The sequence below is a fragment of the Monodelphis domestica genome, chromosome 7 (genome assembly GCF_027887165.1).
Source record: "Monodelphis domestica isolate mMonDom1 chromosome 7, mMonDom1.pri, whole genome shotgun sequence".
In the NCBI taxonomy this organism is placed as follows: domain Eukaryota; kingdom Metazoa; phylum Chordata; class Mammalia; order Didelphimorphia; family Didelphidae; genus Monodelphis; species Monodelphis domestica.
Genome location: NC_077233.1, coordinates 136,978,857 through 137,005,406, shown reverse-complemented (window position 1 = coordinate 137,005,406; position 26,550 = coordinate 136,978,857). Strand labels below are relative to the sequence as shown.

Here is a 26,550-nt window from a genome sequence, read left to right as displayed (position 1 = left end):
GGCACTTTTTGTGGTCTTTGGTAGTGGTACTGGACTTGGAGGAGCTCTGGAGTATGGGTCCTGAGACTTTTTCCCTGAAGGGACTATGTGGTGAGTGATAAAGCTGACTCCCCTTTCCCTTGACCTTTCTGAAGGCACCAGCCTTCAGAAGGAGAAGGAGGAGCCCCCTCATCTTGGAGGAGGCCTTGTGGCTGGAAGCTGAGCTAAATTTTTATCTTCTTGGAAGGCCCCTTGGCTGAAGCCTCTGAACTCTCCCTGGCTCAGGGCAGGCCGGAGCAGAACTTTTCCCCTTTCTCGCTCTCCCTCATTCTTAATTTCTTCCTTCTATTGTAAATAAACCACCATAAAATTCCATTCTGACTTGAGTATCTCATTGGGATTTAGAATTTAAATCCCTGATGACCACTAAAATTATATTCAGTCTCAACCCTAAAATTTACCCTTAAGAGTATGTAAGATGATCACAGAATGCTAATTAAACAATTTGTTAAAAGTTAATGTGTGACATCCAATTACCTGTAAGAAATCATGTATGACTGTATGCCAGAGAAATATGTAACCACTGAGTAATACACTGAGATATAAAATAAGGACAAACCCTGTGCCTTGTGGAGCAGTTTATTGCCACACTTGTGCAATAGGTCTGAAACACCCAAATTGTCTCCCATCTCATTATTCTGCCTAAGTCATCACACCTGCTCAGGAGGAACCCTTGCCTTCGAAGTCTGCTGGTTGCCTCGTGAAATCCTGGCGCCCAGAGGAGGGGCTCTTGGCTAGGTAAGGCCCAGAGGAGGGACTCTTGGCTAGGAAAGGCCACCGCCCCCCCCCCCCCCCCCCCCATAGAAAGGCTCTCTCCAAGCTCAGACAACTTTTAGATTCTGGCCTAGAGTACTGCAGACTTCCTGTGAGGAACCACAGTTTTGGAAAGGTGGGCAAATCAGAACTTAAGTTAAAAAGGATCATGGGGCATAGTGAATCAAAAGAAAGAAAGCCAGTTACTGGAATAATTAAACACACTCTTCAGAAAAGGGGAGTAAAAGCAAGAAAAGTAAGTAAGCCACAGCTGACTAAGTTCTTGAATCTTATTCAAATATGTAGTCTGTGGTTCCCTGATAAGGGGACAGTCAATTTAGAGACAGGGGAAAAAATTGGCCCTGATTTAAAATCTTATAACTATTCTGATTGGGGCTTTCCTGTTCGGGTTAGGCAACCACCTCCTAAGAATTTTCCTTTACCTAAAGAAGGGAGGAGTAAATGGACAGAAATGAAGGACTCTCTGCCTGATCTCCCTCCTCCTCCACCTTCACGTTCCTCAGTTTGAGAGGAGCCCATCTTTCAATCCCTTGTCACCTGCCTCTTCAAATGTTTATGCTTAAAGATCATAAAGCTAAAACTTTTTTTTTTCATTTCTCAGTTTTTAAAGAGATAGTACCTTAGAAAAAACAAGATGAAATTTTTTCAGGCCTTTTTTTTTTTCCTTCCTCAAGATCTTGAGTAAACACCTTAATTTTTAAAAGCACACTTCCCTTACTCTGTCTTTAATGTTTGTTTTGTGTGTCTCTAATGTGTGTCCGCATTACAGGTCTTGTCTCAGTATTTTCCTAATTGGGCATTTAAAAAATGCTTCAAAGTCCTCTTCAAAAGGAGATGATTCATTTTGGCCTCTAAACTTGACAGACTGTTCCATAAATCTTCTTGTTCCTTATTTTGGAAAAGGGCCCATCAGAGAGAAGATAAAAAGACTGATTTGGAACACACAAAGGGAAATTTTATCCCATAATTTGGCTATTCTCTTAGATTTAATATTAAAGATCTATATATGTAACCTTGGAAAATTGCCAATTAATCTGAAAATGTACTATGATACAGTGTAATATTATGGTGATAATTGTGTATCAATTAAAGGTGATACATTAGCTAAACTTAATTCTGCACAATGCCAATAGCCAGAAATCTGTTTATTATCACTAGGACTGATAAAGAGATAATGAATTCAGTAAGTTTCAGAACTGTTTGAATGTAATCAGTAGCCAGCTTGACACCAAGAGGGAATTTTTCCTTTTCAAAGGCAAAAAATTATACTGGATGCTTAGTAAACATAAGATATTTATGTGTAAAATTCAGTCAGACAACAGTTATAGTATATTGTGGAGAACTTTTTCTAAGATTTAAGTTTTGGATATTAAAATAAGAAGTCCTTTAAAAATAGAAACAAGTGATTACATGTTAGCATTGGGATTTTAGAAGTTTAAATTTGGTAATCAGTATATGGGAATTTGCATAGGTATTAAGAATTTGGTATATGGCTAAAATAGGAATTTTTAAACAATGTTATACTTGATTGGGGAAATATGTGCTATGAATAAGAAATTTATATCTATTCAAATATAATTTGTTATAATGTCATGATGGATGTACACAAAATATGTATGAATTTGTGCTGTGAAGAAAATTAATTTTTATGCAAATTGTACATAATGCAATTGGCAAGGATAAGTTGACCAGTCCATAAATCAAATGAGATTCATTATTAGGTTATTAAATATTAAGAAAACATTGTTTAGGAACTTTAATCAAAGTCAATTTGGAAATTAAGTTTTTAATTAATATCCATTGGAAGTGATTTATTATTTAGGTTCTCAATACATACACATTTTTCAAATGTTGTAACTAAAGTGTTAAAAAGGTTTGGAAAGAAAGAAAAGTTGTTGTTTTTTTTTAGACTTGAAGGGCAGCCAAATGAGAAGAAAAAAGCCCCTGTAGCCTTGGGACCTTTTCCAAAAGTAATTTAACCCTTTCTTCACATACAGGAAGGAGAACAAAAGCGCTTGCAATTATTTTACAGTTTATATTAAAGGACTAATTCAGTAAAACATTTTAAACAGGTAAAAGTCTTCAGTTACCTCATCTAAATGTTAAAGATAAAACTTGAAAGACCTGAGATGTTAGTTGACAGCTGGAATAAATTTTGATTTGGTAGTAAGATATATTACAACTAAGGTTAAAGAGTAACAGGAATTTTAAGAGCTTATTTGAGCATGTCCAAATACTATAATTTCTATTAACTAAATGAGCCTTTCTAGAAACAGGAAAAAAGGTTTTTTAGTTAAAACCGCACAATATGGCTGTGAATCAATTTGTAAAACTACAGAGCCCTAATTATAAATTCAGAATTCTAAAGAAGTTCAGGCTAAAGAACATGTTTCTCTTTTGGTCATAACAATTGATGTGTTAGAGTTAGTTAAACTAAATGAGTAATGACTTATGACTTATGAATAATTGGATTAACTGTTTAAGAGGTGAATGTGAATATATCAGAATGGAAAGATTTATGGTTCGGATGGTTAGGATAAATTTTTGAGAAAATATCTAGAATGCTTTTTTTAAATACATTAATATGTCATTCTTTCCTGTAAATGCTTCTGTGTGAACCATAACACATTCATGATATAAATTTAGGATTACATTTTGAAAAGTTAAGTATATTAACCCCTCAAAGGAAATTGTTTATTAGGCAACAATTGCTAGGATACAAACCTGATAATTCATTATCAGCCTTTTGCTCCCTTCTTTGCTCCCCCTCCTTTCTTCTTCCTCACAGCTAGAGTTAAGCAAACATACACTAGCTGACAAGCAGAAGCAGGTTTTTTGATCACAAATAATTTCATTGGTTATTGGAAAAAAAATTCCATTATCCACCTTTATGTATGGGAATCCACATATAATTTTGAAAAAAAAAATCCTATGATTTTAAAACACTACTATTAAAGATTTTATTTTATTTCTTTTGAGTAAACCTGTCCTGAACTGCAATAAAAAGGATTCTTTGAGAACAAAGTTCTATCATATTAACTTTAAATAGATTTTAAGATAGGATAGGATAGTTTTTCACCACTACAGTGACATGTACATAAATAAAGCTTCAATGCAGCAAAGTTAGTGAGAAAACCTTACACTTATTTGAGGTAAATATTTTAGCAATTGTTAAGTTATATGAACATGCAAGCAACCTGCTTCCAAATTATGATAATGATTGGAATTGGAGTATTATTGATTATGGATGGAAATTTTTTGTCTCTTAAGAAGAAAATAACCACATCGATTATATTTTGCTTTCATTGATATTTGCTGCCTAGTCTGTGCATGTATATTTCTAAACAAAATTTTTTCCCCTGCATTTCTGAGATTCTGATTGGCTTATAATTAAATGTCACAAGTATAATTTAGCTATTTACAAGGGAAATATAATCTAAAATTTTAAATTAAAGATTAGGAACTCAGTAATTTCTATATCTTCTGAAGTAGAAGAATTTATTTTACAAAATGTTAGTTTTACCAAAATTTTTTTAAATGAAAGAATGTATTCAGAGCAACTTGGACCACACAGATCGGAGAGTCCAGACAAACAGTATCCATGAAGATGAAAATAAAAGAAGATTCAGCTAAAGTTTCATCAATGTTATTAATTGCTATTTGGAATAGATGTTAAATCCTGCCCATCTGTTTACTCACACTATCTAGTCCATCTCCTATTGCCATTAATCCCAAGGGACTCCTTCCTACCCATCTATGGCAGATGGACATCATGCATTATCCTTCATTTGGATGTTCCTCCTTCATTCATGTATCTTTTTCTAATCTAATTTTTGCTTCTATCCATACTGCTGAAGCAGTATACTTTCTGCATTCCAGTTTATGGGTATTTCCCAAACCCTCAAAACAGATAATGGGGGGGGGGCAGCTGGGTAGCTCAGTGGATTGAGAACCAGGCCTAGAGACGGGAGGTCCTAGGTTCAAATCTAAGGGTTTATTAAAAAAAAAACAAACCAAAAACAGATAATGGTCCAGCATACACATCCAAGGTTCTTGCTAACTTCAAATTAATTTTAAAGACAGGACTCTTACATACTCCCCAGACAAAAGGTCTTTTGGAAAGCTATTGTTATTAATTGCTGGTAGCCCCCAACCCTCTTCTGGGGCAGAGGATCTGTTTGTGTTTCCCCCCAGGTACTCCCACACATATTTGGATTCCAGAAAGATTTACTCGTCCTTGCCATGACTCCCACCTCAACAACAAGCTTGGGAGAATGCAGAAACAGAGACTGTGCTAAAACAAGATGCTCTACCAACATGGGGACAAATTAAGACACTTGCAGCCCAAGCGGAAAAAAAAAGAGTAGACAAACAAGAATTTGTACCTCCTGATTGTACTGCTGCCTTATTTCTTGCCATTTCAGCCCTTTCATCTGTACCCTCTGGCATTTCTGCCATTGAAAACCCCCCCCATCTCCCATTATTCACTTTTTCTTTATGAAAACTCATTGCTTCTCTTTGCCCTGCTGTACTACTCTGCCCTAGTGACAATAAAGATTTCAGACCTATTCAAGCTTATGTTAGATCCCCTTATGCACTGCTTATCCAAACAAATGAGGATTTTTCCTCTTTACAGTGTACTTCTCCCTTGACTTTTAGAGTTTCTTGTTCAAGATTTATTTTAGCAAATTGTCTTAACTCCTCCATTCCTGCTACCACTGTATTTGTTGTCAAACCTTTTATTATGCTTCCTGTTAATATGACTATTGACTGGTATGGTGATCCAGGCATTTATGCTCTATAATTAATTTCCAATAGTTTAAGTTGCCCTAAGTGCTTCATTTCATTCCTTTTTCTGGGTATTACTGCACTTATCTCTATTATCTCATCCCTAGCAGCCTTGATGACTGCTCTTGTCCAGGAAGTCCACACTGCACAACATGTAGACAATCTTTCGAAAAATATTTCCCTTGCTCTTTTAACCCAGGAACACATAGACAAAGGGTTAGAAGCCCATATAAATGTCCTGGAAGAAGCTATTCTTTCTATTGGAAATCAGTTATAAAATATAAAAGTGAAATTCAAGTCAAAATGTCATGCTGACTTTAAATGGCTATGTGTGTTTCCCCTCCCTTACAATCAATCAGATGTTCCTTGGGAGAACATACAACACCACATTTTTGGTATTTGGAACCATTCAGAGTTTTCTGTTGATCTGAAAACATTGCATAAACAAATTATGGATATTAGTCATTCCAGCTCTTCCCTCTATTTGACTTCATCTATTGCAAACTCCTTCTATGATAATAGTTCATCCTTTGTCTCCCACAATGATTTGATTCACACCCATATCACTTGTGGATTTGCTCATCTTATTTTTTTCTTATTCTTTTTTATTTTCCAGTCACCATCTGATACCTAGGTTCTACCATGTGTGAAGTTCAAATCAAACTGGAGTCACTAACTAAAAAACAGAAATGGGGGAGATGCTGGGGGCCATCAAACCTACACTGTCTGACATGGTCACACATGGAGACCAGGGTTGCAAAGTGACCCTCTGGAAAGATGGAGACACCCACTCAGCCCCCCTCTATGTGACTTCTCCCACTAACATTCCTTACTATTGGAAATGCTATGATTATTATTCTCTCCCTAGTTTCAGGAAAAATATATGAGGGCAAATTACTTGCAGGATTAATACATACATCCCACTTTTAATTTCCCCTAGAATACCACCCCAAAGATCATATTCACAGAATTTAAACGTAAAGAATTTTATGTACCCACTACCCCCCTCCTTTCTCTCTCTTAGCAGAATCACACTTAGATTCCCCACACCCATTGCAAGCCAGGCATGTCAGGAACATTAATCACCTCTCCATCCCAGGCCGATAGGACACACTTCACTGAATTGTTATGTTTACAATAGCCAGAGCAACATCACTAAGTGCTTGAGTGAAACATAGAGAAATGAAAGTTGGAAATTGGAAAATACCAAAATCTGGCCTGTATTAAATTACCCTTTAACCTAGCAGCAAAATGTTTTTGTTATTTATCTCCTAAGTAATTCTGATTGATTATGAAAGCTGATTAAAAGCATCAATGATTCTCTTAGCTGGTCATTCCACAGGTCAGTGGGAACTGACCCCTGGTTACCTTGCTTGTGTCATTTATCTCTAACAAGCCCTCGTTTGTTATAGCAACTTGCTATGCAAGATGATTATAGAATGTTAATTAAACAATTTGTTAAAAGTTAATTTGTGACACATTCAATTACCTGTAAGAAATCATGTATGACTGTGTGCCAGAGAAATATGTAACCACTGAGGTATAAAATAAGGACGAACCCTGTGCCTTGTGGAGCAGTTTCTTGCCATGCCTGTGCAACAGGTCTGAAACATCCAAGCTGTCTGCCATCTCATTATTCCGCCTAAGTTGTCATACCTGCTCAGGAGGAACCCTTGGCTTAGCAGTCTGCTGGTTGGCTCGCAAAAGGAAACTTCACAAAAACAACATCGCAGAACAACACTATGTGCAATGAATAGGCTTCAATGTGAAGTGGACAAGTAGAGATGCCCAACATATGGGCATAGTGTGGGAGAGCAAACAGACCAATGCTACAGTCACTGAGCCAATCAGCAGTCAGGATACAGAACACAGTGCTGTGGTTGGTCACCTTTCATTCCATTAGCTAATAGTGTACCTTGCACAAGTGGTAATGGTGTACTACATTTCCATTGTGTACAGTATGGTATTCATCCACAAAATCCTGCAATATAGTGAAAACTCTGCGATACAGAATTAGATATTTATATATTAAAAATCTGCAATACAGTCAAACCGTGATAAATGAACTGTAATATAGCGAAGGATGACTATCTATTAAAGTCTCCCAAAAGAATGAGGGAAGTAATAATGAACAATGGAAACTGGGAAACACAGATGACTGACTATATCACTAGAAAAGAAACAAAATCCTTTGGAACAAAGATAAAATAGAGCTTTAAACACACAACAAAACAGACTTATGATGAAAAAGAATAGGCAGATAAGAGATCAAGAAAATTAAATTCTAAGAGTTTCCTGAAGGAAAAGCAAAGGAAAAATATAATACTTGAATGCAGTGCTGTCTATGTAAGGATCCCTTCAGACAACATATTGACTTGGAAAACCACATGTCCATTGTTATCAGTGTTCTATTGTATTTTCATTGATTTAGTTAAATATTTACCAATTACACTTTTAAACTGGTTGACCTCATTACATAATGTTGCGATGTAGGCCCCATATTTGACCCCTTAGCTTTAATGGATTAATGATCTCATGATGTAAGCTTCACAACACATACACACACACACAAACACATACACACACACTCTCACACACACACATCCCTTTTGATCCTTTGTTATTCTTATCTATAATCTCCTAAAACTCTGCTATAACAGAAGGTGTGAGATGCATTCTGAGATGAGAGTCAGTCATTGTCTGGCAAACTGGACCATATGGAATGGTGTACAGCCAAACCACGGGAACAGGTTTCCATTCCCAGGAATGGCCCTTTAGTTGCCACAGTGGCAATGACAGTGGCCTGGCCAATGTGGAAACATCGATTCCCTGTACTGAGGAGAGAGCCACTACACTGCAGTAGAGGAGAAGCCATTTTCCATATGGCATCACGCTCATGGTCATCACTTTGCACCAAGGGAAGCAAATGAAGAGGCTCACCTGTAAGTCTTGACGAGTTTGTCTGCATGAGGTTCCAGGAGCAGGCCCTGCAGCACGTTCTTCACACAGTTGCTAATATGGCCCTCAGGGATGCCCCGTAGCCGGGCATACATGATCAGAGTCTCTCGTCCAGTCATGTGTTCCAACAAGGCATCAAACTGAGGGCAGTAGCCTATTCGCTGTCGTACCTGAACCAATAATGAATCCCCAGGAGATGGAGGCAGGAAGGAAGGTGTGATCAAATAAGAAAGCTCTATCACACACATATTCTATAAAATCTGTCAAAGGAAAGGACACAGAACCCTCTCTCTCTAAGACCCTAGCCAGGAGAGGTAATTATTTTAAACTCTTCCCTTTCAAGGACTTTCCACTGCTATCTAATGGGTAGCAATAAAAATATAATAAAATTTCAAAGAATTTACTGGACTCCCTATAGCTAGAGCTGACTGGATTGGATTGGAACCTTCTCACATCTCCCTGTCAAGATTATCCATGGTTTCCTCTGAAGCATAGGGCCAGAATGATCAAATAACAATCTACACTTCTGCTAAATCATAAATGAGTGTATCCAGCACAGAACATAAAAAGAAACTTACAATTGGAAAGTCACACAAGGGGATCTCGCCTTGCCCAGTTAGATGTTACCAAAACTATTAGGTTCTTTAGGATAGCTGCTCTACCTCCCAAAACATGGGCTTACAGTTAAACAGATATGGATGAGAAAGGTGAGAAAATATAGCCCTGAAGTATAATGACATTTGAGCATGTAAATTGGCTTTGAGAACAAAGCAGGTATCAAGATGCAAGGAAGACTGTCCAGGAACATATACTGGTCATGTAAGTGATATTATTTAGGAACCAGCCAACTTGAGAGACAAACACAAGTTTTAGATTTTATAATTAGCTTTTGGTTTTAATAGTACCTACATTTTCAGTGGAGCAGACAATTAGAATCTTTCCCTATTCTCTCCCAAAGACATTTCTGCTACAAACTCCAAGACCTAGTAAAATCATATCTGACCAGATGCTAAAACATTTGTTGCTGGACTTGAACAGCCCGTTTTCTTTATTGGTCTTCATAGTCCTAACAATGTATAAGCAAGTATAGCAATCTACCATCATACATAACAGTTTGGATATAGACAAACAAAGCTAAGATTGCTGCGGGCAAAAAAGTGAAAACTCTTATATTTTGTACCCAAATGTAGACCCAACATGAGCATCTTTAGTTCAAACTGCTTCTTTAGAGACTTGCTATTCATATATTCCTTAAGTACCTATTGATGAGTGAAGAAGCCAGACAAGAAGAAGATATCTAGAGATCAAAGGGAAAGGGGAAAGCAAAGTGGGTGATGAAGTATAATTAGATGACTAGTTCCCCCCCCCCCCCCCCACCCCGGGAAGCATTTCTGTGGGTGAAATGGAATTATTGCCAAGGAAAACATTTAATCTCCAGAAAGGATAGATTTCACCCATCAGTAAATGAAGGAGCAATCTGTGTATTATACATTAAACAGTTGGCCACAACAGTTAGTCACAAAGGTAGACCTCTGGGCTAACTAACAAGAAGAGAGAGAACTGAGGATCTTTCTTTTAAGCAAGAACAAAGGGCAAGGAGAATGCAGTGACTTAAAGAGAATACACTCCCCTGCCCCCAATACTAAGTAAAACTGATGTTGATTTCTGTCTTAGGAGAGAAGGTCAAGGGGCTATAAAAGAAGAAGGTCAACTCTTTAGATGATCTTGGAAATTTATGTGGAACTTATTCAAATCCAGCAGAATAAGAACTACATTCCATTTCATAGAATATCAAAGGATATAAAGAAGTAAAAAGGAAATGTAGACTATCAGTAATCTCACACAAAAAAAATCTCTAGTAATCAGAGAAATTCACATTAAAACTCTTAAGATCCCATCCCTATCAAATTGGCAAAAATAACTACATTCAGGGCTGGCAAGACTAAAATGAAATAGACAACATTGCTATTAGTTATGAAATTGATCTAGTGTTTTTCCAGAGAAATCAAGAATTAAGTGAAATAATAAGAATTAGAAAAATTGTGTAACCTTGTACCTAACAGTTCCCTTGCTAGTACTGTATTCCAAGGAGATTATTGACAAAAATGGGGCAGGAGGGGGAGATTCATTGCAAAAAAAAATCCTAGAAGCTCTAGTTATGTTATTAAAAATTAACAAAACTAAACCAGAAACAAATTAGGTATATATAATAATTAATATATAAATAATAAATCAATATAATGATGATATTGATGATGATGATAACTAGAATCTGTATAGCTACTACATAGCACTATGCTAAACACTTACCTCATTTTATTCTTATAACAACCCAGACAGGAGGTGCAATTATTATCTCCATTTTACAGTTGAAGAAACTGAGACAAGTCAAATAACTTACCTAAGGACTCACAACTAGTAAAAGTCTTAGGCTAGATTTGAACTCGGGTTTTTTGACTCCAGATTCAGGGCTAAAACACCTAGCTGTCTTGGGCAAGGAATGACTGAATAGATTATGATATATAAAATGTAATAGAATATAACTTCAATGAGAATTGATAGTTTTGAAGAATTCAAAGAAGTAAAAGAATACACATGTAAAGTGATGCAGAGTAAAGAAAACAGAATGAAAAAGAATATTATACATGCTGACAAATTACCATGCAGCAAATTCATGCTATACATATACCCAGAAAAGGTGAAAAGAAAAAAAAAAGAATGCCTTCAAGAAGGAAACAAAGAAGAAAAAGTTTATCTGTTAGCATGTGGAGTCATTACCCTATGATAAAAGGCTGCAAGACAGAGGAATTAGATAAAGAAGGGAAGGAGGTAGTCCATTAACTCTCTGGAGGTGTGGAAGGAGAGCTGAATCATCTCATAAGAAAGCAACTTATTTGTTTTCAAGAAAAGATGACTTAGACCCATAAATGAATAATAAAATAAATTAAAAAGACCCATGAGAAGAGATCATTCTGTAATAGAGAAGGAAGAGATGAATGATGGTGACTGCTGAGGGCAACCAAGATGGCTCCTCATGGACCCAACAAACAAGAAAGAGAGAGTCTCCAGACACTTGCTAAACTTAGGCCTTACCTGGGTGTCTTATTTAGTGATAAATGGTATTACCAGAAAGAATATTAGCTGAGGATTATGACATCCTGGGCAAAAAAACTTAGGGAGACAAGTGTTCTTGTTATTACTGTCAACTGAAAAGTTTGGCATTCAGAAAAGAAGCAAATTTGGGACCTAAACAGCTAGATAATAAGAAAAGGATTTGGATTTCCTAGATAATGGCTTAAAAGGTTGGGAACTAGGGGTTTTCAAGGAGGGAAGGAGTATAAATAAGATGGTTTTCCCACCTCCATGCCTTTCCACTGACTATCCCTCATGTTCTGCATATCTTCCTCACTTCTGCCTCTAAAAATCCTAAATTTTATCCAAAAGTTAGCTTAAGCACCATCTTCTTTTCTTCAAGACCTTTACTTTTTGCTTTAGAATCAATACTAAGCATTATTTCAAAGGTAAAAGACTGGTATGGACCAGACAGTTGAAGTTAAATGAATTGCCCTGGGTTACCACCCAGCTAGGAAGTGTCTAAAGTCAGATTTGAGCTCAGAGAAATGAGTTTTCGTGACTCCAGGCCTGGTGCTCTTTCCAAAACTGTGCTACCCCTTCAGCACCATCTTATGGGTTTAATTCAATAATATTTTATTTTTTCTTCAATCACATGTACAAATAATTTTTAATATTCATTTAAAACATTTTTTGAGCCAAATTCTCCCTTTCTGTTCCTATCTCTCCTCTCCTCTCCTCTCCCTAAGATGGCAAGTAGTGCCTTCCCCACAAACTACTTTGAATCTATTTTGTATCTACGCACATATGGTTTTTCCTTCTTTGCCCCCTCCTTCTGGGCTGGACTGCAGGACCTCCTGTCTCAATTATACCAGTATCTAGCATGGTGCTGGGTATGGTATAAGTGCTTACTAAATGAAACTGATTCATTAACTGATTGTCAAAATCTATTAGCCTAAAAGATTGCCAGGGGATGGAGAGTAAGAACATTGCCCATATAGACCTACTAAGCCACAGAGAACAACAAATGATATGGGGAACAATTTCCTCCATCAGTGCTTCCAGTTCTTCTCATTTATGATGTTACGTTTATCTCAAGGCACTATGTTCCTCTGGGAGCATCTTACCTTTTTGATGTCAGTGATGATGCTGTAACCATCAACAAAGGCATCTCCAAAGGTAATGGTGTCTTCCCCAGTCAGCATTTTGAAGGTGGTGGTTTTCCCAGCTCCATTGAAGCCCAGCAGTCCAAAACACTCTCCCTTCTGGACTGTGAGGGAGATTCTGTCCACAGCTAGGAAGGGCATCCTCTGGCTGTACACCTAAGAGGTACACAACAGAGGACTCAAAGACAGTATTGTGGAAACTGGGGCTGCAGACCCTCAGGAAACAAACATACACCCCACCTCCTGGGAACACATTTCAGGGGCTGTTCCCTTTCATACCAGGTTCCCACTCTTCAGATCTATAAAGAAAGCACACATCAAATGTAGGCACCAGTTGCTCAAAGTTAATGCCATATCATATGCACCTGAGGTAGGAAGGACCAAAACAACAATGACCATAATTTAGCTTTACCTTTGTGAGATCCTTAATGACCAATGGGGTATTCAGCAACAGCTCTGGAAGAGATTCCAGGACTTTCTTTTTTTCATCTTCTACATCTTGGTCTTTTGTAATCACTGGTGCTTGAACATGCATCTGTGCCTGGGTTCCAGAGACAAGGATCAAGGAAGTAAATACCCTGAAGAGGTCTGGTTCAACTAGGTTTAGAGGGCAGATTAGAAAAGCAGGATCTGAGGGGCAATAGGAATGTGTTAGGTATTCAGAAATGTTAAAAAAAAGTGTTTTCTGGGGAAGACTTCTCAGGAAATTCCTGGTTCATCCCCAGATATTATATATGTGTGTGTGTGTGTGTGTGTGTGTGTGTGTTTGTGTGTGTGTATACAAGTACATGTATACATACAAATAAACTACTGCTTTCCACAAGGACAAAGTAATATTAGAAATTTAGGTTCAATTTTGATCATGAAAATGAAGAAATAAAAGCTTCAAGCTTAATCACAAATATACTGAGAAAAATTTTGAAGAGGAACAACACGGGATGTTTCTAAGAAAACAAACCCTAGGGGCATCTAGGTGGCTCAGTGGATTGAACGGCAGGCTTAGAGTCCAGGGGTCCTGGGTTCAAAACTAGTCTCAGATACTTCCTAGCTGTGTGACCCTGGGCAAGTCACTTAATCCCTAAAGTAGTCCTTGCTGCTCTTGTGCCTTGGAACCAATACACAGTATTAAATCTAGGATTGATGGTAAGGGTTAAAAAAAATACTGTGTATTGGTTCTCTGCATGAATTCCTGGAGGTTTTTCCAGTTTATATGGAATTCCTCCAGTTCATTATTCCTTTTAGCACAATAGTATTCCATCACCATCAGGTACCATAATTTGTTCAGTTGTTTCCCAATCGATGGACACCCCTACATTTTCCAGTTTTTTGCCACCACAAAGAGTGAGGCTATAAATATTTTTGTGCAAGTTTTCTTCCCTATTGTTTTTTTGGGTACACACTCAACAGTGGTATGGCTGGGTCAAAGGGAAGGCATTCTTTTAAAGCCCTTTGGGTATAATTCCATATTGCCCTCAAGAATGGCTAGACCCCTTCTTAGAATAGTATTCTCCCCTTCACCCCCACGCACCACCTCTTAATGCGATATAATTTATCCTATTTTCCTTCTTCCTTCAAATTTCTCTTAGTACCATTCTCTATCCCCGCCTTTTTTCATATCATCTTAAACAACTTAGTACCACAGCCTCTGCCTATGAATAATTTTTCTATCTATTGTGATAATGAAAACAATTTTTAAAAGTTACAGATATCATTTTTCCATATAATAATATAATCAATTTAACCTTACTGAAGCCCTTAAAAAAATTTCCCCCTCTTTCTTATTTACCTTTTTATGGTTCTCTTGAATTTTGTATTTGGACATAAAATTTTCCATTTAGTTCTGGTCTTTTCTTTAGGAATGCTTGGAAATCTGTTTTGTTAAATGTCCAAACTTTCCCCTGAAAGTATATAGTCAGTTTTGAAGGGTAGGTCATTCTTGGTTGTAGACCCAATTCTCTTGCATTCCTGAATATCATATTCCAATCTTTGTGGCCCTTTAGTGTTGAGGCTCCTAGATCCTGTGTAATCCTGACTGGGACTCCTTGATATCTGAATTATCTCTTTCTGGCTGCTTGCAATATTTTCTTCTTGGCCTGGAAGCTCATGAATTTGGCTATAACATTCCTGTTTTTTTTTTTTTTAGGATTTAATGTAGGGGGTGATCTATGGATTCTTTCAATGTCTATTTTGCCCTTTTGTTCAAGAACATCAGGGCAGTTTTCTTGGATAATTTCTTGTAATATGATGTTAAGGCTTTTATTTTTTCCAGGCTTTCCTGTTTTTCAGGCCAGTTGTCTTTTCAATGAGATATTTCATGTTTCCTTCTATTTTTTCATTCTTTTGATTTTGCTTTATTAATTCTTGCTGTCTTGTGTAAACCTTGAAATTTCTCAGACTTGTGAATGTTAAAAATTTCCCCATTGGACTGGGAACATTCCCCATTTTGATGAGAAAACTCCTTGCTATGGGAGGACCTCTACTCCACCCATACTTAAGACTGCTTTAGGGGAGAAAACTCCTTGCTAAACAATGAAAGTACTTGGACCCATGCTTATAATAAGTCAAGGAGTTCTTTGAGCCATGCCTGTTTTTTAGAATTGATACAATGAGATGCTAGGTACCTAAAAGGGTTGGGCAAATTTTCTCTTAATGAATTAGTTGACTCAGCTGTGTTTTCAGTGGTTCAGACTTACTGAGGAGATTTGTTGACTTAGCAGGAATTCAGATGGGCAGTCCTTTGGAAAAACGTCTACAGTGATTGGTAGATATAAGGACTTAGGGGAGGTGACATAGGAGAAAAACCCCTATATAAGAAAAAGCAGAATCTCTTGACAAAAATTCCTTTTGGAGGATCTCTGATGAGGATCGCTTGGGAAGAATCTCTTGAGAGAGGCTCTGGAGAAGGGAAGCTCTTGGAGGACAATCTCTAAGGAGGTCTCACTGGAGCTCCTCTGAGGGGACTCTGTCCCTCTGGAGGCTCTGGAGAAAGGCCCTTTGGAACAGTCTCTGGATGGAAGGCTCTTTAAGGAGGACTCTGGCTGAAACTCTCTCTGGTAAAGTCATCTGAGATGGAGCTGGCCTGGTGTCACTAGAATCCTTGCTTAGACAGACCTTGTGGTGAGTGATAAAAGACTGATTGACTGATCTCTCTCTCTTAAGACTCAGGTCTAGGCCATGTTGGCTTAAGGCCCTTCATACTTATTTCCTTTTTCTCTCTTTCTCTCTTTTCTTTAATTCTACATTTGTATTAATTAAAATCTCTATAAAACCCAGTTGACTTGGGTATTTGAATAATTGGGAATATTTCCCTGGTGACCACCTTATATTTGATTTAAAAACCAAGACACTGTAGTGAAACATATTTTCTGTGGTCAAATTTACTCACCCTCTCTTATATCTATCACAATTTATATCTTCCACCATTTTAACTCACTACAGTTTACAACATCACTCTTTTAACTGTTACAGTTTAAGGCCTTCAACCATTTTAAATCTAACACTTGTGAGATCAGTAGCTTCTACTTGACCAATTCTAGTCTTTATTTTTAATTTTTTTAATTTAAAACTTTAATTTAATTAATTAATTTAGAATATTTTCCCATGGTTTTATGATTCATGTTCTTTTCCTATCCCTTTCCCATGGCTTCTAGCAGGTCAATTCTGGTCTCCCAAGTTGCTTATTTCATTTGATATCTGTGCTTCTTTTTCTATGTGGGCAATTTTGCCTTTTAAGCTGCTATTTTCTTTTTGTATCATTTTAATTTCTTTTTCCCACTTTTCTTCCCATTTTTCTTCTATCATTCTTACTTGGTTTTTGAACTCCTTTTTGTGTTCAAGAGCTTGTGACCAATTTCCATATTCTTTTTTTTTTAAATTTGGATGTGTTTGCTTGTTTGTTACTCTCTGCTTCTGTAGTTTGTTCATTTTCACCATAGAAATTATCCAGGGTCAAGAGCTTTTTTTGCTGCTGCTTATTTCATTTTGCCACTAGTGGATTAGGATTCCTGCATGTTAATTGCTTTCTTAGCTTCTATTTTTCAGGGCTTTGCCTTGGTAGTATCTTCCCTTCCCAGTTAGAAGCCTGAGTGAGGAGGACAGGCAGCTCTGTGATGTTCTTTGTGGAGCACGCTTTAAAGTGTTTTCCCCTGAGGCTATTTTTCCAGTCCCTGCTGCTTCCTCTGTGGCCAGCCTTGCTTCTGCCCAAGCTCCAAACTCCACTGCTGAGGCTCCTCATTCTTCAGCCTTGGATTCCAGGTCTCACTGCCAAGGCCTTGCACTGCCTTCAGGGGTAAGTCTGTGGTGCTTTCAGCCAGCCCCCAAGAATTGAGAGACTGCCCTGGCCCTTGCTCTGACGCTGGCATGGTAGGTGGTTTGAGGGAGAGGGGATCAGCTAATGCTTTGATAAGTGCAGTTTTTCCCCCTTACAGTGTGGAAATCCAAACACTGCCTAGCTTTAAGGCTGCGTCCAGTGGGAGAGCCCCTTTACTGGTCAGATTTTGAGTTCTGTCCTTTTGAGATGCTTTGTAATGATTGGTTGGAAGGAGATTCAGAAGACTCCTGCTACTACACCACCATCTTTGCTCCGTCTCTTCTCTTGTGCAGTTTAAATGTATTAATAGTATTCTTTTCTTTCTTTTAAAAAATCTCTACTACTACCCAATTAAGTCACCCCACACACACCACTAAAAGTCCTCCCTTATAGAAAACATGTGCAATCAAGTTACAGAAATCCAGATATTGATCATATCTGAAGATTTATTTCTCATTCTGCACTTTAAGTCCACTACTTCTCTCTCTGTCAAGAGGTTGGAGAACATGCTTCATTATATAGCAGGTTGGTCATTATGTTAACTGTTCTCAAAGTTCTGTTTGTTTTACTCTGCAGAAGGTAATACAGAACTTGGTTTTTCTAATTGTCAGTTATTATTTCTTATGAAACAAAATATTCTCTCCCACATGTAAAGAACACAATTTGTTCAGGTATCCCCCAGATGATGGACATCTTTTTAATTTCCAGATTGTTGTTAAACAGAAAGTATGGTTATAAATGTACTGCATTAATACCAGGTGTGTGGCTGATTCATCTGTTATTGCTTCTTGGAGTCACAGTTGAGTGCCAGGTGGACACCAAAGGTGGATGAGCAGTCCTGAAAAGGGTTCAGTTAGCCCCATATAAAATATGTTAGTCCACCTTGACCATACATACACCCCAAGAAAGAAACGAGCTTTCCTGACTCCAGGCCTGGCATTCTATACACTGTACTGCCACTTAGTTAGCCGGCTAGAGGCCATAGTCTGGCAAACTGTCTCAGCAGGCAGGTTAAACCAGGCTGAGGTAACCAATGTGCCACAAACTCATCAGTGAGTTAGATGGGATGTCTATCCCAAGCATGTGAAGACTTCCTTAGGAGGAATGGGTAGATGAGAACAATGTTTAATGGCCATGAAGGCAGCTGAATCAGGCACTTTAGAATGCTTAGAACTTGTTCAGACATCAAAGATGCCAAGATCATCCACTGCATCTTGGGCCATCACCAGTCATCCTGACGCTTGTCTTTTACTTCATTGACTTCAATGACTAGAAGAGAGAGTGAGACTGACAACTTTATGCAACTCTGACTTGCCTAAATCCAATTCAAGCACAAGTCAAGACATCACCCCATGATGTCACTGGTCCTCTATGGGTCCCTTCCTTTTATTGACCTCTTTGGGGTCTGAGTCTAATAATGGAACTTCTGGGTAAAAGAGAATGCAGAGTTTAGTTACTCTGAGGAAATAGCTTTCAAATTGCTTTCCAGAATAAATGGATCAATTTACAATTCCACCAAAGGTAAATTAATATATTGCTCTTCCCACAACCCACAACTACCATTTTCCTTTGTTTTCATCTTTGCCAATTTAAAGGATGTGAGATAAAATCTGAATTGTTTTAATTTGCATTTCTCTCTAAAAGTGGTCTGGAATCTTTTTCATAAGGTTATTGATAGCTTGTTTGTCTTATCTTGAAAATTATCTTTTTATATCTTTTGAGCAACTAATATTCAAGAAGAGGACAGCTGGGTGATTCAGTGGATTGAGAGCCAGGCCTACAGATGGGAGTTCCTAGGTTCAAATCTGGCCTCAGATACTTCCTAGCTGTGTGACCCTGGACAAGTCATTTAATCCCTATTGCCTAGCCCTTACACTTTTCTGCCTTAGAACCAATACACAGTATTGACTTTAAGATGGAAGGTAAGGGTTTAAAAAAATTAGCATTGGAGAATAGCTTTCTGTCTTATCTGTGACTCAATTCCATATATAAAGATAGAGAATATGGATATCAATGTCTATGTATATATATATCTTGGATAAGACACCTTTATTAGAGAAATTTTAATGTTTCTACCAAGTTAACTGTAATCTAAATGATCTATTTTATTTTTGAAGTTCTATTGATTGTTTAATGAAGACTTTTGCCTCTTGACATCAGTATGTCTTTTCTGTTTTCTTTGTTTTTTTATGATGTGACTATATATTTAGTTGGCAGAGTGCATTATGACCCAATTTCCCCTACAGTTTTTTAAAATTAATTTTTATTTTGAACTTAACTAAATATAATGAGCATTTGACAGTGGAACAGAAAAAGTTGTATGGGAAATTGTATCTCTGACACAAGGTCATAAAAATCTTAAAAAAATTTTCTTGAAACCCTTACCTTCTTGTCTGAGTATCAGTTCTAGGATAGCACAGCAAGGGCTAAATAATTGAGGTTAAAGTGACTTGCCTAGAGTCACACAGTGAGGAAGCATCTGAGGCCAAATTTGAACCCAGGTCTTCCTGACTCCAGGCCTGGTTTGCTATCCACTATGCTATCCAGCTGCCTTGAGGTCACAGAAATCTTAATAAAAAACCCAATTAAGCCAGACCCTTCATAGAACATTTATGGAAGAACAAGAAACATGAAAAGCAGATAATCACCATCAATTTTAACAACAAATTATCCTCTTCATCAATAACAGTGGAGATATTACATTTGGACTATATATCTCTAGTCTCTAGATAGACTGTATATCTATAGTCTCTACTGTGTTGTATAAGGGAGTAAAAAAACTCTAAAGAAGATAATATGGGAAGAGTATTTATGGAAAAGGTCTCTATGGAGGCCACAGCATTTGAACAGACTGATTTTTTTTTTAATATATCTAAAATAGAGGAGGATATCAAGTAATTGAAAAAATGAGTATTTCATTACTAATATAAAAAGGTAATTCAAAATTATTAGTAATTAACAAACTATATGCCTTATTTCCCATCTCTACAAAATATTTATGAGAATCATTATATATAAAGGGAAGAGTGGATGGAGATATGAAAGGGGAACCAGGAAGTTGATGTAAATGATATTCTAGATCAGACTTTCTCTTTACAGTCACATAATTGAGAAAATATAAAAGTCAATTAAAAAACCCAATCAGCATTTAATAAATGCTTAAGATGTACTAGGCACCAGAGATATAGACACTAAACTTAAAATAGTCTCTTCTCTGAAAGGGCTTCCATTCTACTGGAGTAGAGAATTGAATCAGTCAATAGATAAATCTAGATTATGATCTGAAGAGGTCTAATACCTAGGGGGATTAAGAAAAGGCTTCCCACAGAAAGAAGCACATGAGATGAGCCAAGGGATTCTTTTTTTTCCCCCCAAAGGCATTTTTTTTCCTAATTACATGTAATGAAGTTTTCCAAAATTATAAAATACAAATTGTCTCCTTCCCTTCCTTCTCAGAGATGGCAAGCAATTTGATCTGATTTATATGTGTATTATCAGAAGCAAGGGATTCTAAGAAATGGAAGTGAGGAGTATCTGTATACCAGGCATGTGGTATGGTTTGTATAAAGGCAGAGGCATGAAGTTCAGGGAATAGCAAAAGGACTAGTTTGCTTGAATGTAGAATGTATGAAAGGGGATAATTTGAAATGTCTGGAAAGGCAGATTGAAGTCAGACTGTCAGAGAATTTAAATGCTGAACTGAGGAATTTGCATTTTATTGTAAAAAGAAAAGGGAACCACTAACATTTTTTGAGCATGGGAGTGATCTGGTCAGATTTGTGCTTTAGAAATATCAATTTCACAGCTGTGTGCAGGATGTATTAAGAGAGGGAAGAAACTAGAATCTGAGGGTCCAATTAGGAGATTATTTGAATAGTTAAAATGATAAGAGGCTGAGGGGCCTGAATTAGGATGGTGGTTGTATGAGCAGAGAAAAACGGATGGATACAAGAGAAGTAAAGTTAGAAGTGACAAGACTTGGTAACAGACTATAGAATCAAGAATAACTCTAAGATTATGAACCTGGGTAAATGGAAGGATGGTAGTGCCCTTAAAAGAAACAGGGAAATCTAGAGGGGATAGATTTAAAGGAGAAAATTAATTCAGCTTTGGATATGTTGAATTTGATATACTTACAGGATATCCAATAGGAGTTGTCCAACAGGCAATTTATGATATGGAATTGGAGCTTAGAAAATGTGAGGGCAAAGTATGGGAATCATTTACATAAAGATGATAAAAAAGGGGTAAGGATAGATCCTAGAGAGACAATTAAGGGGTGAGTCATAGATAATGATCTTCCAAAGCATAATGAGGAGTAATTAGAGAGACAGAAGCAGAACCATGAGAGAGAAGTGTCATACAAGCTGAGAGATTAGTAAGTATCCAGAAAAGAAGTGGTCAACACTGAAAAATTGCTGAGAAATAAAGTAGAATGCAAACTGAAGAAGTCTATTGGATTTAACAGTTAAGTCCTTATTGGTAAACAGTTGAGTGGAAGCAGACATAAGACAGGAGGCAAGCTGGTGAGAAGTGAAGAGGAAATGATTAAATGTGGATAAGGGATGTATGTGACTTTTTCTGAGAGTTTGACTTTATTTTATTATTATTATTTCTAAACCCTTACCTTCTGTCTTGGAATCAATATTGATTCCAAGGCAGAAGAGTGGTAAGGGCTAGCAATGGGGGTTAAGTGACTTGTCCAGGGTCACACAGCTGGGAAGTGTCTGAGGCCAGATTTGAACCTAGGACCTCCTATCTCTAGGCCTGGCTCTCAATCCACTGTGAGAGTTTGACTTTAAAAGAGAAAGAATATATGAAAACCAAGAGAAGGGCTTTCTCTCTTTCTCCCTCCCTTCCTTTCAAGAAGGAGGCAACATGGGACTTCTGGGTAAACATGGCCGCAATCTAGATGCGAATTGCTTCCTCTCCCCAGCACCCAATGAAATAGACTACCTCAAAAGAATATAAAAATCATTTTTGGAAGAACGGAGGGACTCTACAGTAGGGTGCAGCACTGAAGGTACGTGAGGTTTGAGCATTTCCACACTATAAGAAGGAGAAAAAGTTCGCACCCAAACGTGATCTGAACTACCCTCTCCCATCTCACCTACAGAACCAGAGTCAGGACCAGTGCGCCCACCAGAGTCAGCGAGTGAGTGAGGGATGTCTCTGTAGTGAGTGGGGGGCACACCAGGGTCCTTGGGATCTAACTAGGACTACCAGGGATCTACTCCTGAGAGTGGTTTCTCTTAAGGCTCAGGCCTAGGCCCTTCATACTATTTACTCTCTACTCTCTCTCCCCCTTTCCTTAATTCCTTCATTTGTATTAATTAAAATCTCGATAAAAACCTAGCTGACTTGGGTATTTTCATATTTGGGAATTTTTCCCATGGCGACCACTTATTTTTGATTTAAGACAAGACACTAAAAATTATCTTTACAGTTTTGGCAATTCACAGTCTAAAACCCACATTTTTAGTGGTCACATGGTCTACTTAAAGAATCCTAGAGAATCAACAAAAAAGCTAGTGGAAATAATCAACAACTTTAGCGAAGTAGCAGGATACAAAATAAACCCACATAAGTCATCAGCATGTCTATATATCTCCAACACATCTCAGCAGCAAGAATTAGAAAGAGAAATTCCATTCAAAATCACCTTAGACAATATAAAATACTTAGGAATCTATCTGCCGAGACAACCACAGGAACTATATGAACATAACTACAAAACACTCTCCACACAACTAAAACTAGACTTGAGCAATTGGAAAAACATTAACTGCTCATGGGTAGGACAAGCTAATATAATAAAAATGACCATCCTACCCAAACTTATCTATCTATTTAGTGCCATACCCATTGAACTTCCAAAAAACTTTTTTACTGAATTAGAAAAAAACATAACAAAGTTCATTTGGAAGAACAAAGGATCAAGGATATCCAGGGAAATAATGAAAAAAATACAAAGGAAGGTGGCTTTGCCATCCCAGATCTCCAACTATATTATAAAGCAGTGGTCATCAAAACAATTTGGTACTGGCTAAGAGACAGAAAGGAGGATTAGTGGAATAGACTTGGGGTAAGTGACCTCAGCAAGACAGTCTATGATAAACCCAAAGACCCCAGCTTTTGGGACAATAATCCACTATTTGATAAAAACTGCTGGGAAAATTGGAAGACATTGTGGGAGAGATTAGGTTTGGATCAACAACTCACACCCTACACCAAGATAAACTCAGAATGGGTGAATGACTTGAACATAAAGAAGGAAACTATAAGTAAATTAGGTGAACACAGAATAGTATACATGTCAGACCTTTGGGAAGGGAAGGATTTTAAAACCAAGCAAGACTTAGAAAGAGTCACAAAATGTAAAATAAATAATTTCAACTACATCAAATTAAAGTTTTTGTACAAACAAAACCAATGTAACTAGAATCAGAAGGGAAGCAACAAATTAGGAAACAATCTTCATAACAAAAACCTCTGACAAAGGTTTAATTACTCAAATTTACAAAGAGCTAAATCAATTGTACAAAAAATCAAGCCATTTTCCAATTGACAAATGGGATAGGGACATGAATAGGCAGTTTTCAGTTAAAGAAATCAAAACTATTAATAAGCATATGAAAAAGTGTTCTAAATCTCTTATAATTAGAGAGATGCAAATCAAAATAACTCTGAAGAATCACCTCACACCTAGCAGATTGGCTAACATGACATGAAAGGAAAGTAATGAATGCTGGAGGGGGTGTGGCAAAGTTGGGACATTAATGCATTGCTGGTGGAGTTGTGAACTGGTCCAACCATTCTGGAGGGCAATTTGGAACTATGCCCAAAGGACGATAAAAGACTGTCTGCCCTTTGATCCAGCCATAGCACTGCTGGGTTTGTACCCCAAAGGGATAATAAGGAAAAAGACGTGTACAAGAATATTCATAGCTGCGCTCTTTGTGGTGGCCAAAAATTGGAAAATGAGGGGATGCCCTTCAATTGGGGAATGGCTGAACAAATTGTGGTATATGTTGGTGATGGAATACTATTGTGCTAAAAGAAATAATAAAGTGGAGGAATTCCATGGAGACTGGAACAATCTCCAGGAAGTGATGCAGAGCAAAAGGAGCAGAACCAGGAAAACATTGTACACAGAGACTGATACACTGTGGTACAATTGAATGTAATGGACTTCTCCATTAGTGTCAATGCAATGTCCCTGAACAATCTGCAGGGATCTAGGAGAAAAAACACTACCCACAAAGCAGAGGACAAATGGTGGGAGTTAAAACACTGAGGAAAGGAAACTGCTTGACTACAGGGGTTGAGGGGATGTGATTGAGGAGAGACTCTAAATGAACACCCTAATGCAAATACTAACAACATGGAAATAGGTTCGGATCAAGGACACATGTGATACTCAGAGGAATCATGGGTCGGCTATGGGAGGGGTGGCGGGAGGAGGGGGGAGGAAAAGAAAATGATCTTTGTTTCCAATGAATAATGTTTGAAAATGACCAAATAAAATAATGTTTAAAAGGAAAAACAAAGAAGAAAAGAAGGGGGAAACATGAGTTTTTTTAAGTAACAGGGAAAGAACCAGTGGATAAAAAGACACTGAAGATGAGAAAATGAAAAGGAACACTCAGGAAGACAAGTTTCAGGAGAAGGCAGAAAGGGATGGAATCAAGAGCACAAGTAGGGGAGAAGGCTTTGACAAAATAAACAACTTTTTTTTTTCTTAGAGACTGGAGCAAAGAGGGAAAGAATAAGGGATGATGTAGGAATGTTTTGAAGTATTTATGGAGTAGGGAGCTCACAAGAGATGGCTTTGGTTTTCTCAGTAAAGTAAGAACAGAGAAGGCAGATGGCAGATGTAATCTGCTAAGATGGAGCAAGGCACAAATAGCAACAGGAGAAAAAGATAGTTCTGTCTTTTCTTTACCCATTTTCACTCCTCAATATCTTTTTTCTTCTCTAAATGCCATAGACAGCATTTACAGTAAATAAAAGTGAAAACAAGAAGTATTCTTGCTTTATTCCTGATACTAGGGAAAAGTTTACAGTGTTTCTCTACTACAAATAATGCTAAGTTTTTGTTTTTGATATATACTTTTGAGCTTAGTAAGGAAAGGCCTTTCCCCCTATATTTTAATAAAAATACAAGATTTTGAAATTTTGTTCGAGAAAGATCTTCAAGGAAGAAGCTTGCTAACTCCTAAAATCCAGAGAATGAACTGTTGCATCAAGATGCCAGAAAACCTACACCACATCAAGAAGATCCAGAATGAACTTTGGGTGTGGTTGATTGATCTGAAGTTTGATTGAACATTTATTTGAATGTACACTCCTTTGCCAAAAGGGTACTGCCTCCTAATTGGTTTTTGTCAATGTGCCCAGAAAACATTGGTTTTGCTGTCTGTCTTTCCTCTATTTCCCTCTTCTAACTATTGTAATTTCCTCTTAGAAGGTGAAATTATCTATGCACCTGCAGTTAGAAACTTTGAAGGTGCAGGATGATTATGTTTAGTGATCAATTGGGGAGACTAGTCTTCCAATCATCATCAGGGGGGATTGTGAACGTTCGATTATTCCACCCTATTTAGTCTAACAAAAATCAGGAAATTGTGAATTTTAGATTACTCTACCCTACTTAGTCTAATAAAATCAGGAATGTCTACACACATACCTAAGGATTAAATATTTTAGAGGATGGCCTATGACAGACATGTGCTAGCAAATGACAAATCAGAACCAATTGACAGACCCCTGGGCTGTCCTAAGTCAATTCTAAGATATCATTAGTACATGTGAGATGCAGGAAAGTGATGTAAAACCGTCTATATATTTCGCGTCATATCCTCTCTCTGGCCTCTTGGACGGTGGAAAGGTGGCTGGCAGCAGCTTGCTGAGTGTGTCGGCATCTTGGCGTGGTAGCTGCTATTGTCTGGGTTTAGCTGTGAGTCTTCCTTGATACCATACTGGAGGAAGCCTAGTCACCTAGTTTGGTGAGGCTCTTCTTTGAGATCTCTTGGAATTTAGGCTGATTTTTTTCTCCTTTACCTTCCAAACACTATCCTCTTAGAGAAGCCTCTAATCTTCAAGGACCTTGTGGCTCCCCTGGCATAGGCTGGGCAGGAGAAATCCTATACCTTTTCCCTCTCTCTTCTCCTGGATTTCTTCCCTATATATTGATTAAACCACCATATATTTCTAAACTGACTTGGGTATTTTATTTGGGATATGCCCTGGTGACCAAAAATCAAATTTAGATTAGGTCACAACCCTAAATTATCCTTATACCCCCTATATTTTTAGTGGTTTAAAAAAACATAAATTGTGTTATCTCTTAGGATTTCTTATTCTTTTCTACTATTATTTTCTTCTTGTTTCTTTTTACCCTGAAATATTTATTTGCTATTTTTTGGACCTCTTTTTCTTTTT

At 37.5% G+C, this 26,550-nt stretch overlaps 1 protein-coding gene across 5 annotated transcripts in view; it reads right to left on the bottom strand.

Annotated features, from left to right (window-relative positions):
- Positions 1–26,550, bottom strand: part of ABCA3 (ATP binding cassette subfamily A member 3) — a 137,404-nt gene that overhangs the window by 7,108 nt on the left and 103,746 nt on the right. For all 5 annotated transcript variants that reach the window (XM_007499415.3, XM_007499414.3, XM_056805576.1 and 2 more), the window contains 3 exons: positions 13,210–13,338; positions 12,759–12,953; positions 8,542–8,729 (listed from right to left, as the gene is read on the bottom strand). In XM_007499415.3, the coding sequence (XP_007499477.2) occupies positions 8,542–8,729; positions 12,759–12,953; positions 13,210–13,338 (512 nt within the window). The remainder of the gene's footprint in view (positions 1–8,541; positions 8,730–12,758; positions 12,954–13,209; positions 13,339–26,550) is intronic.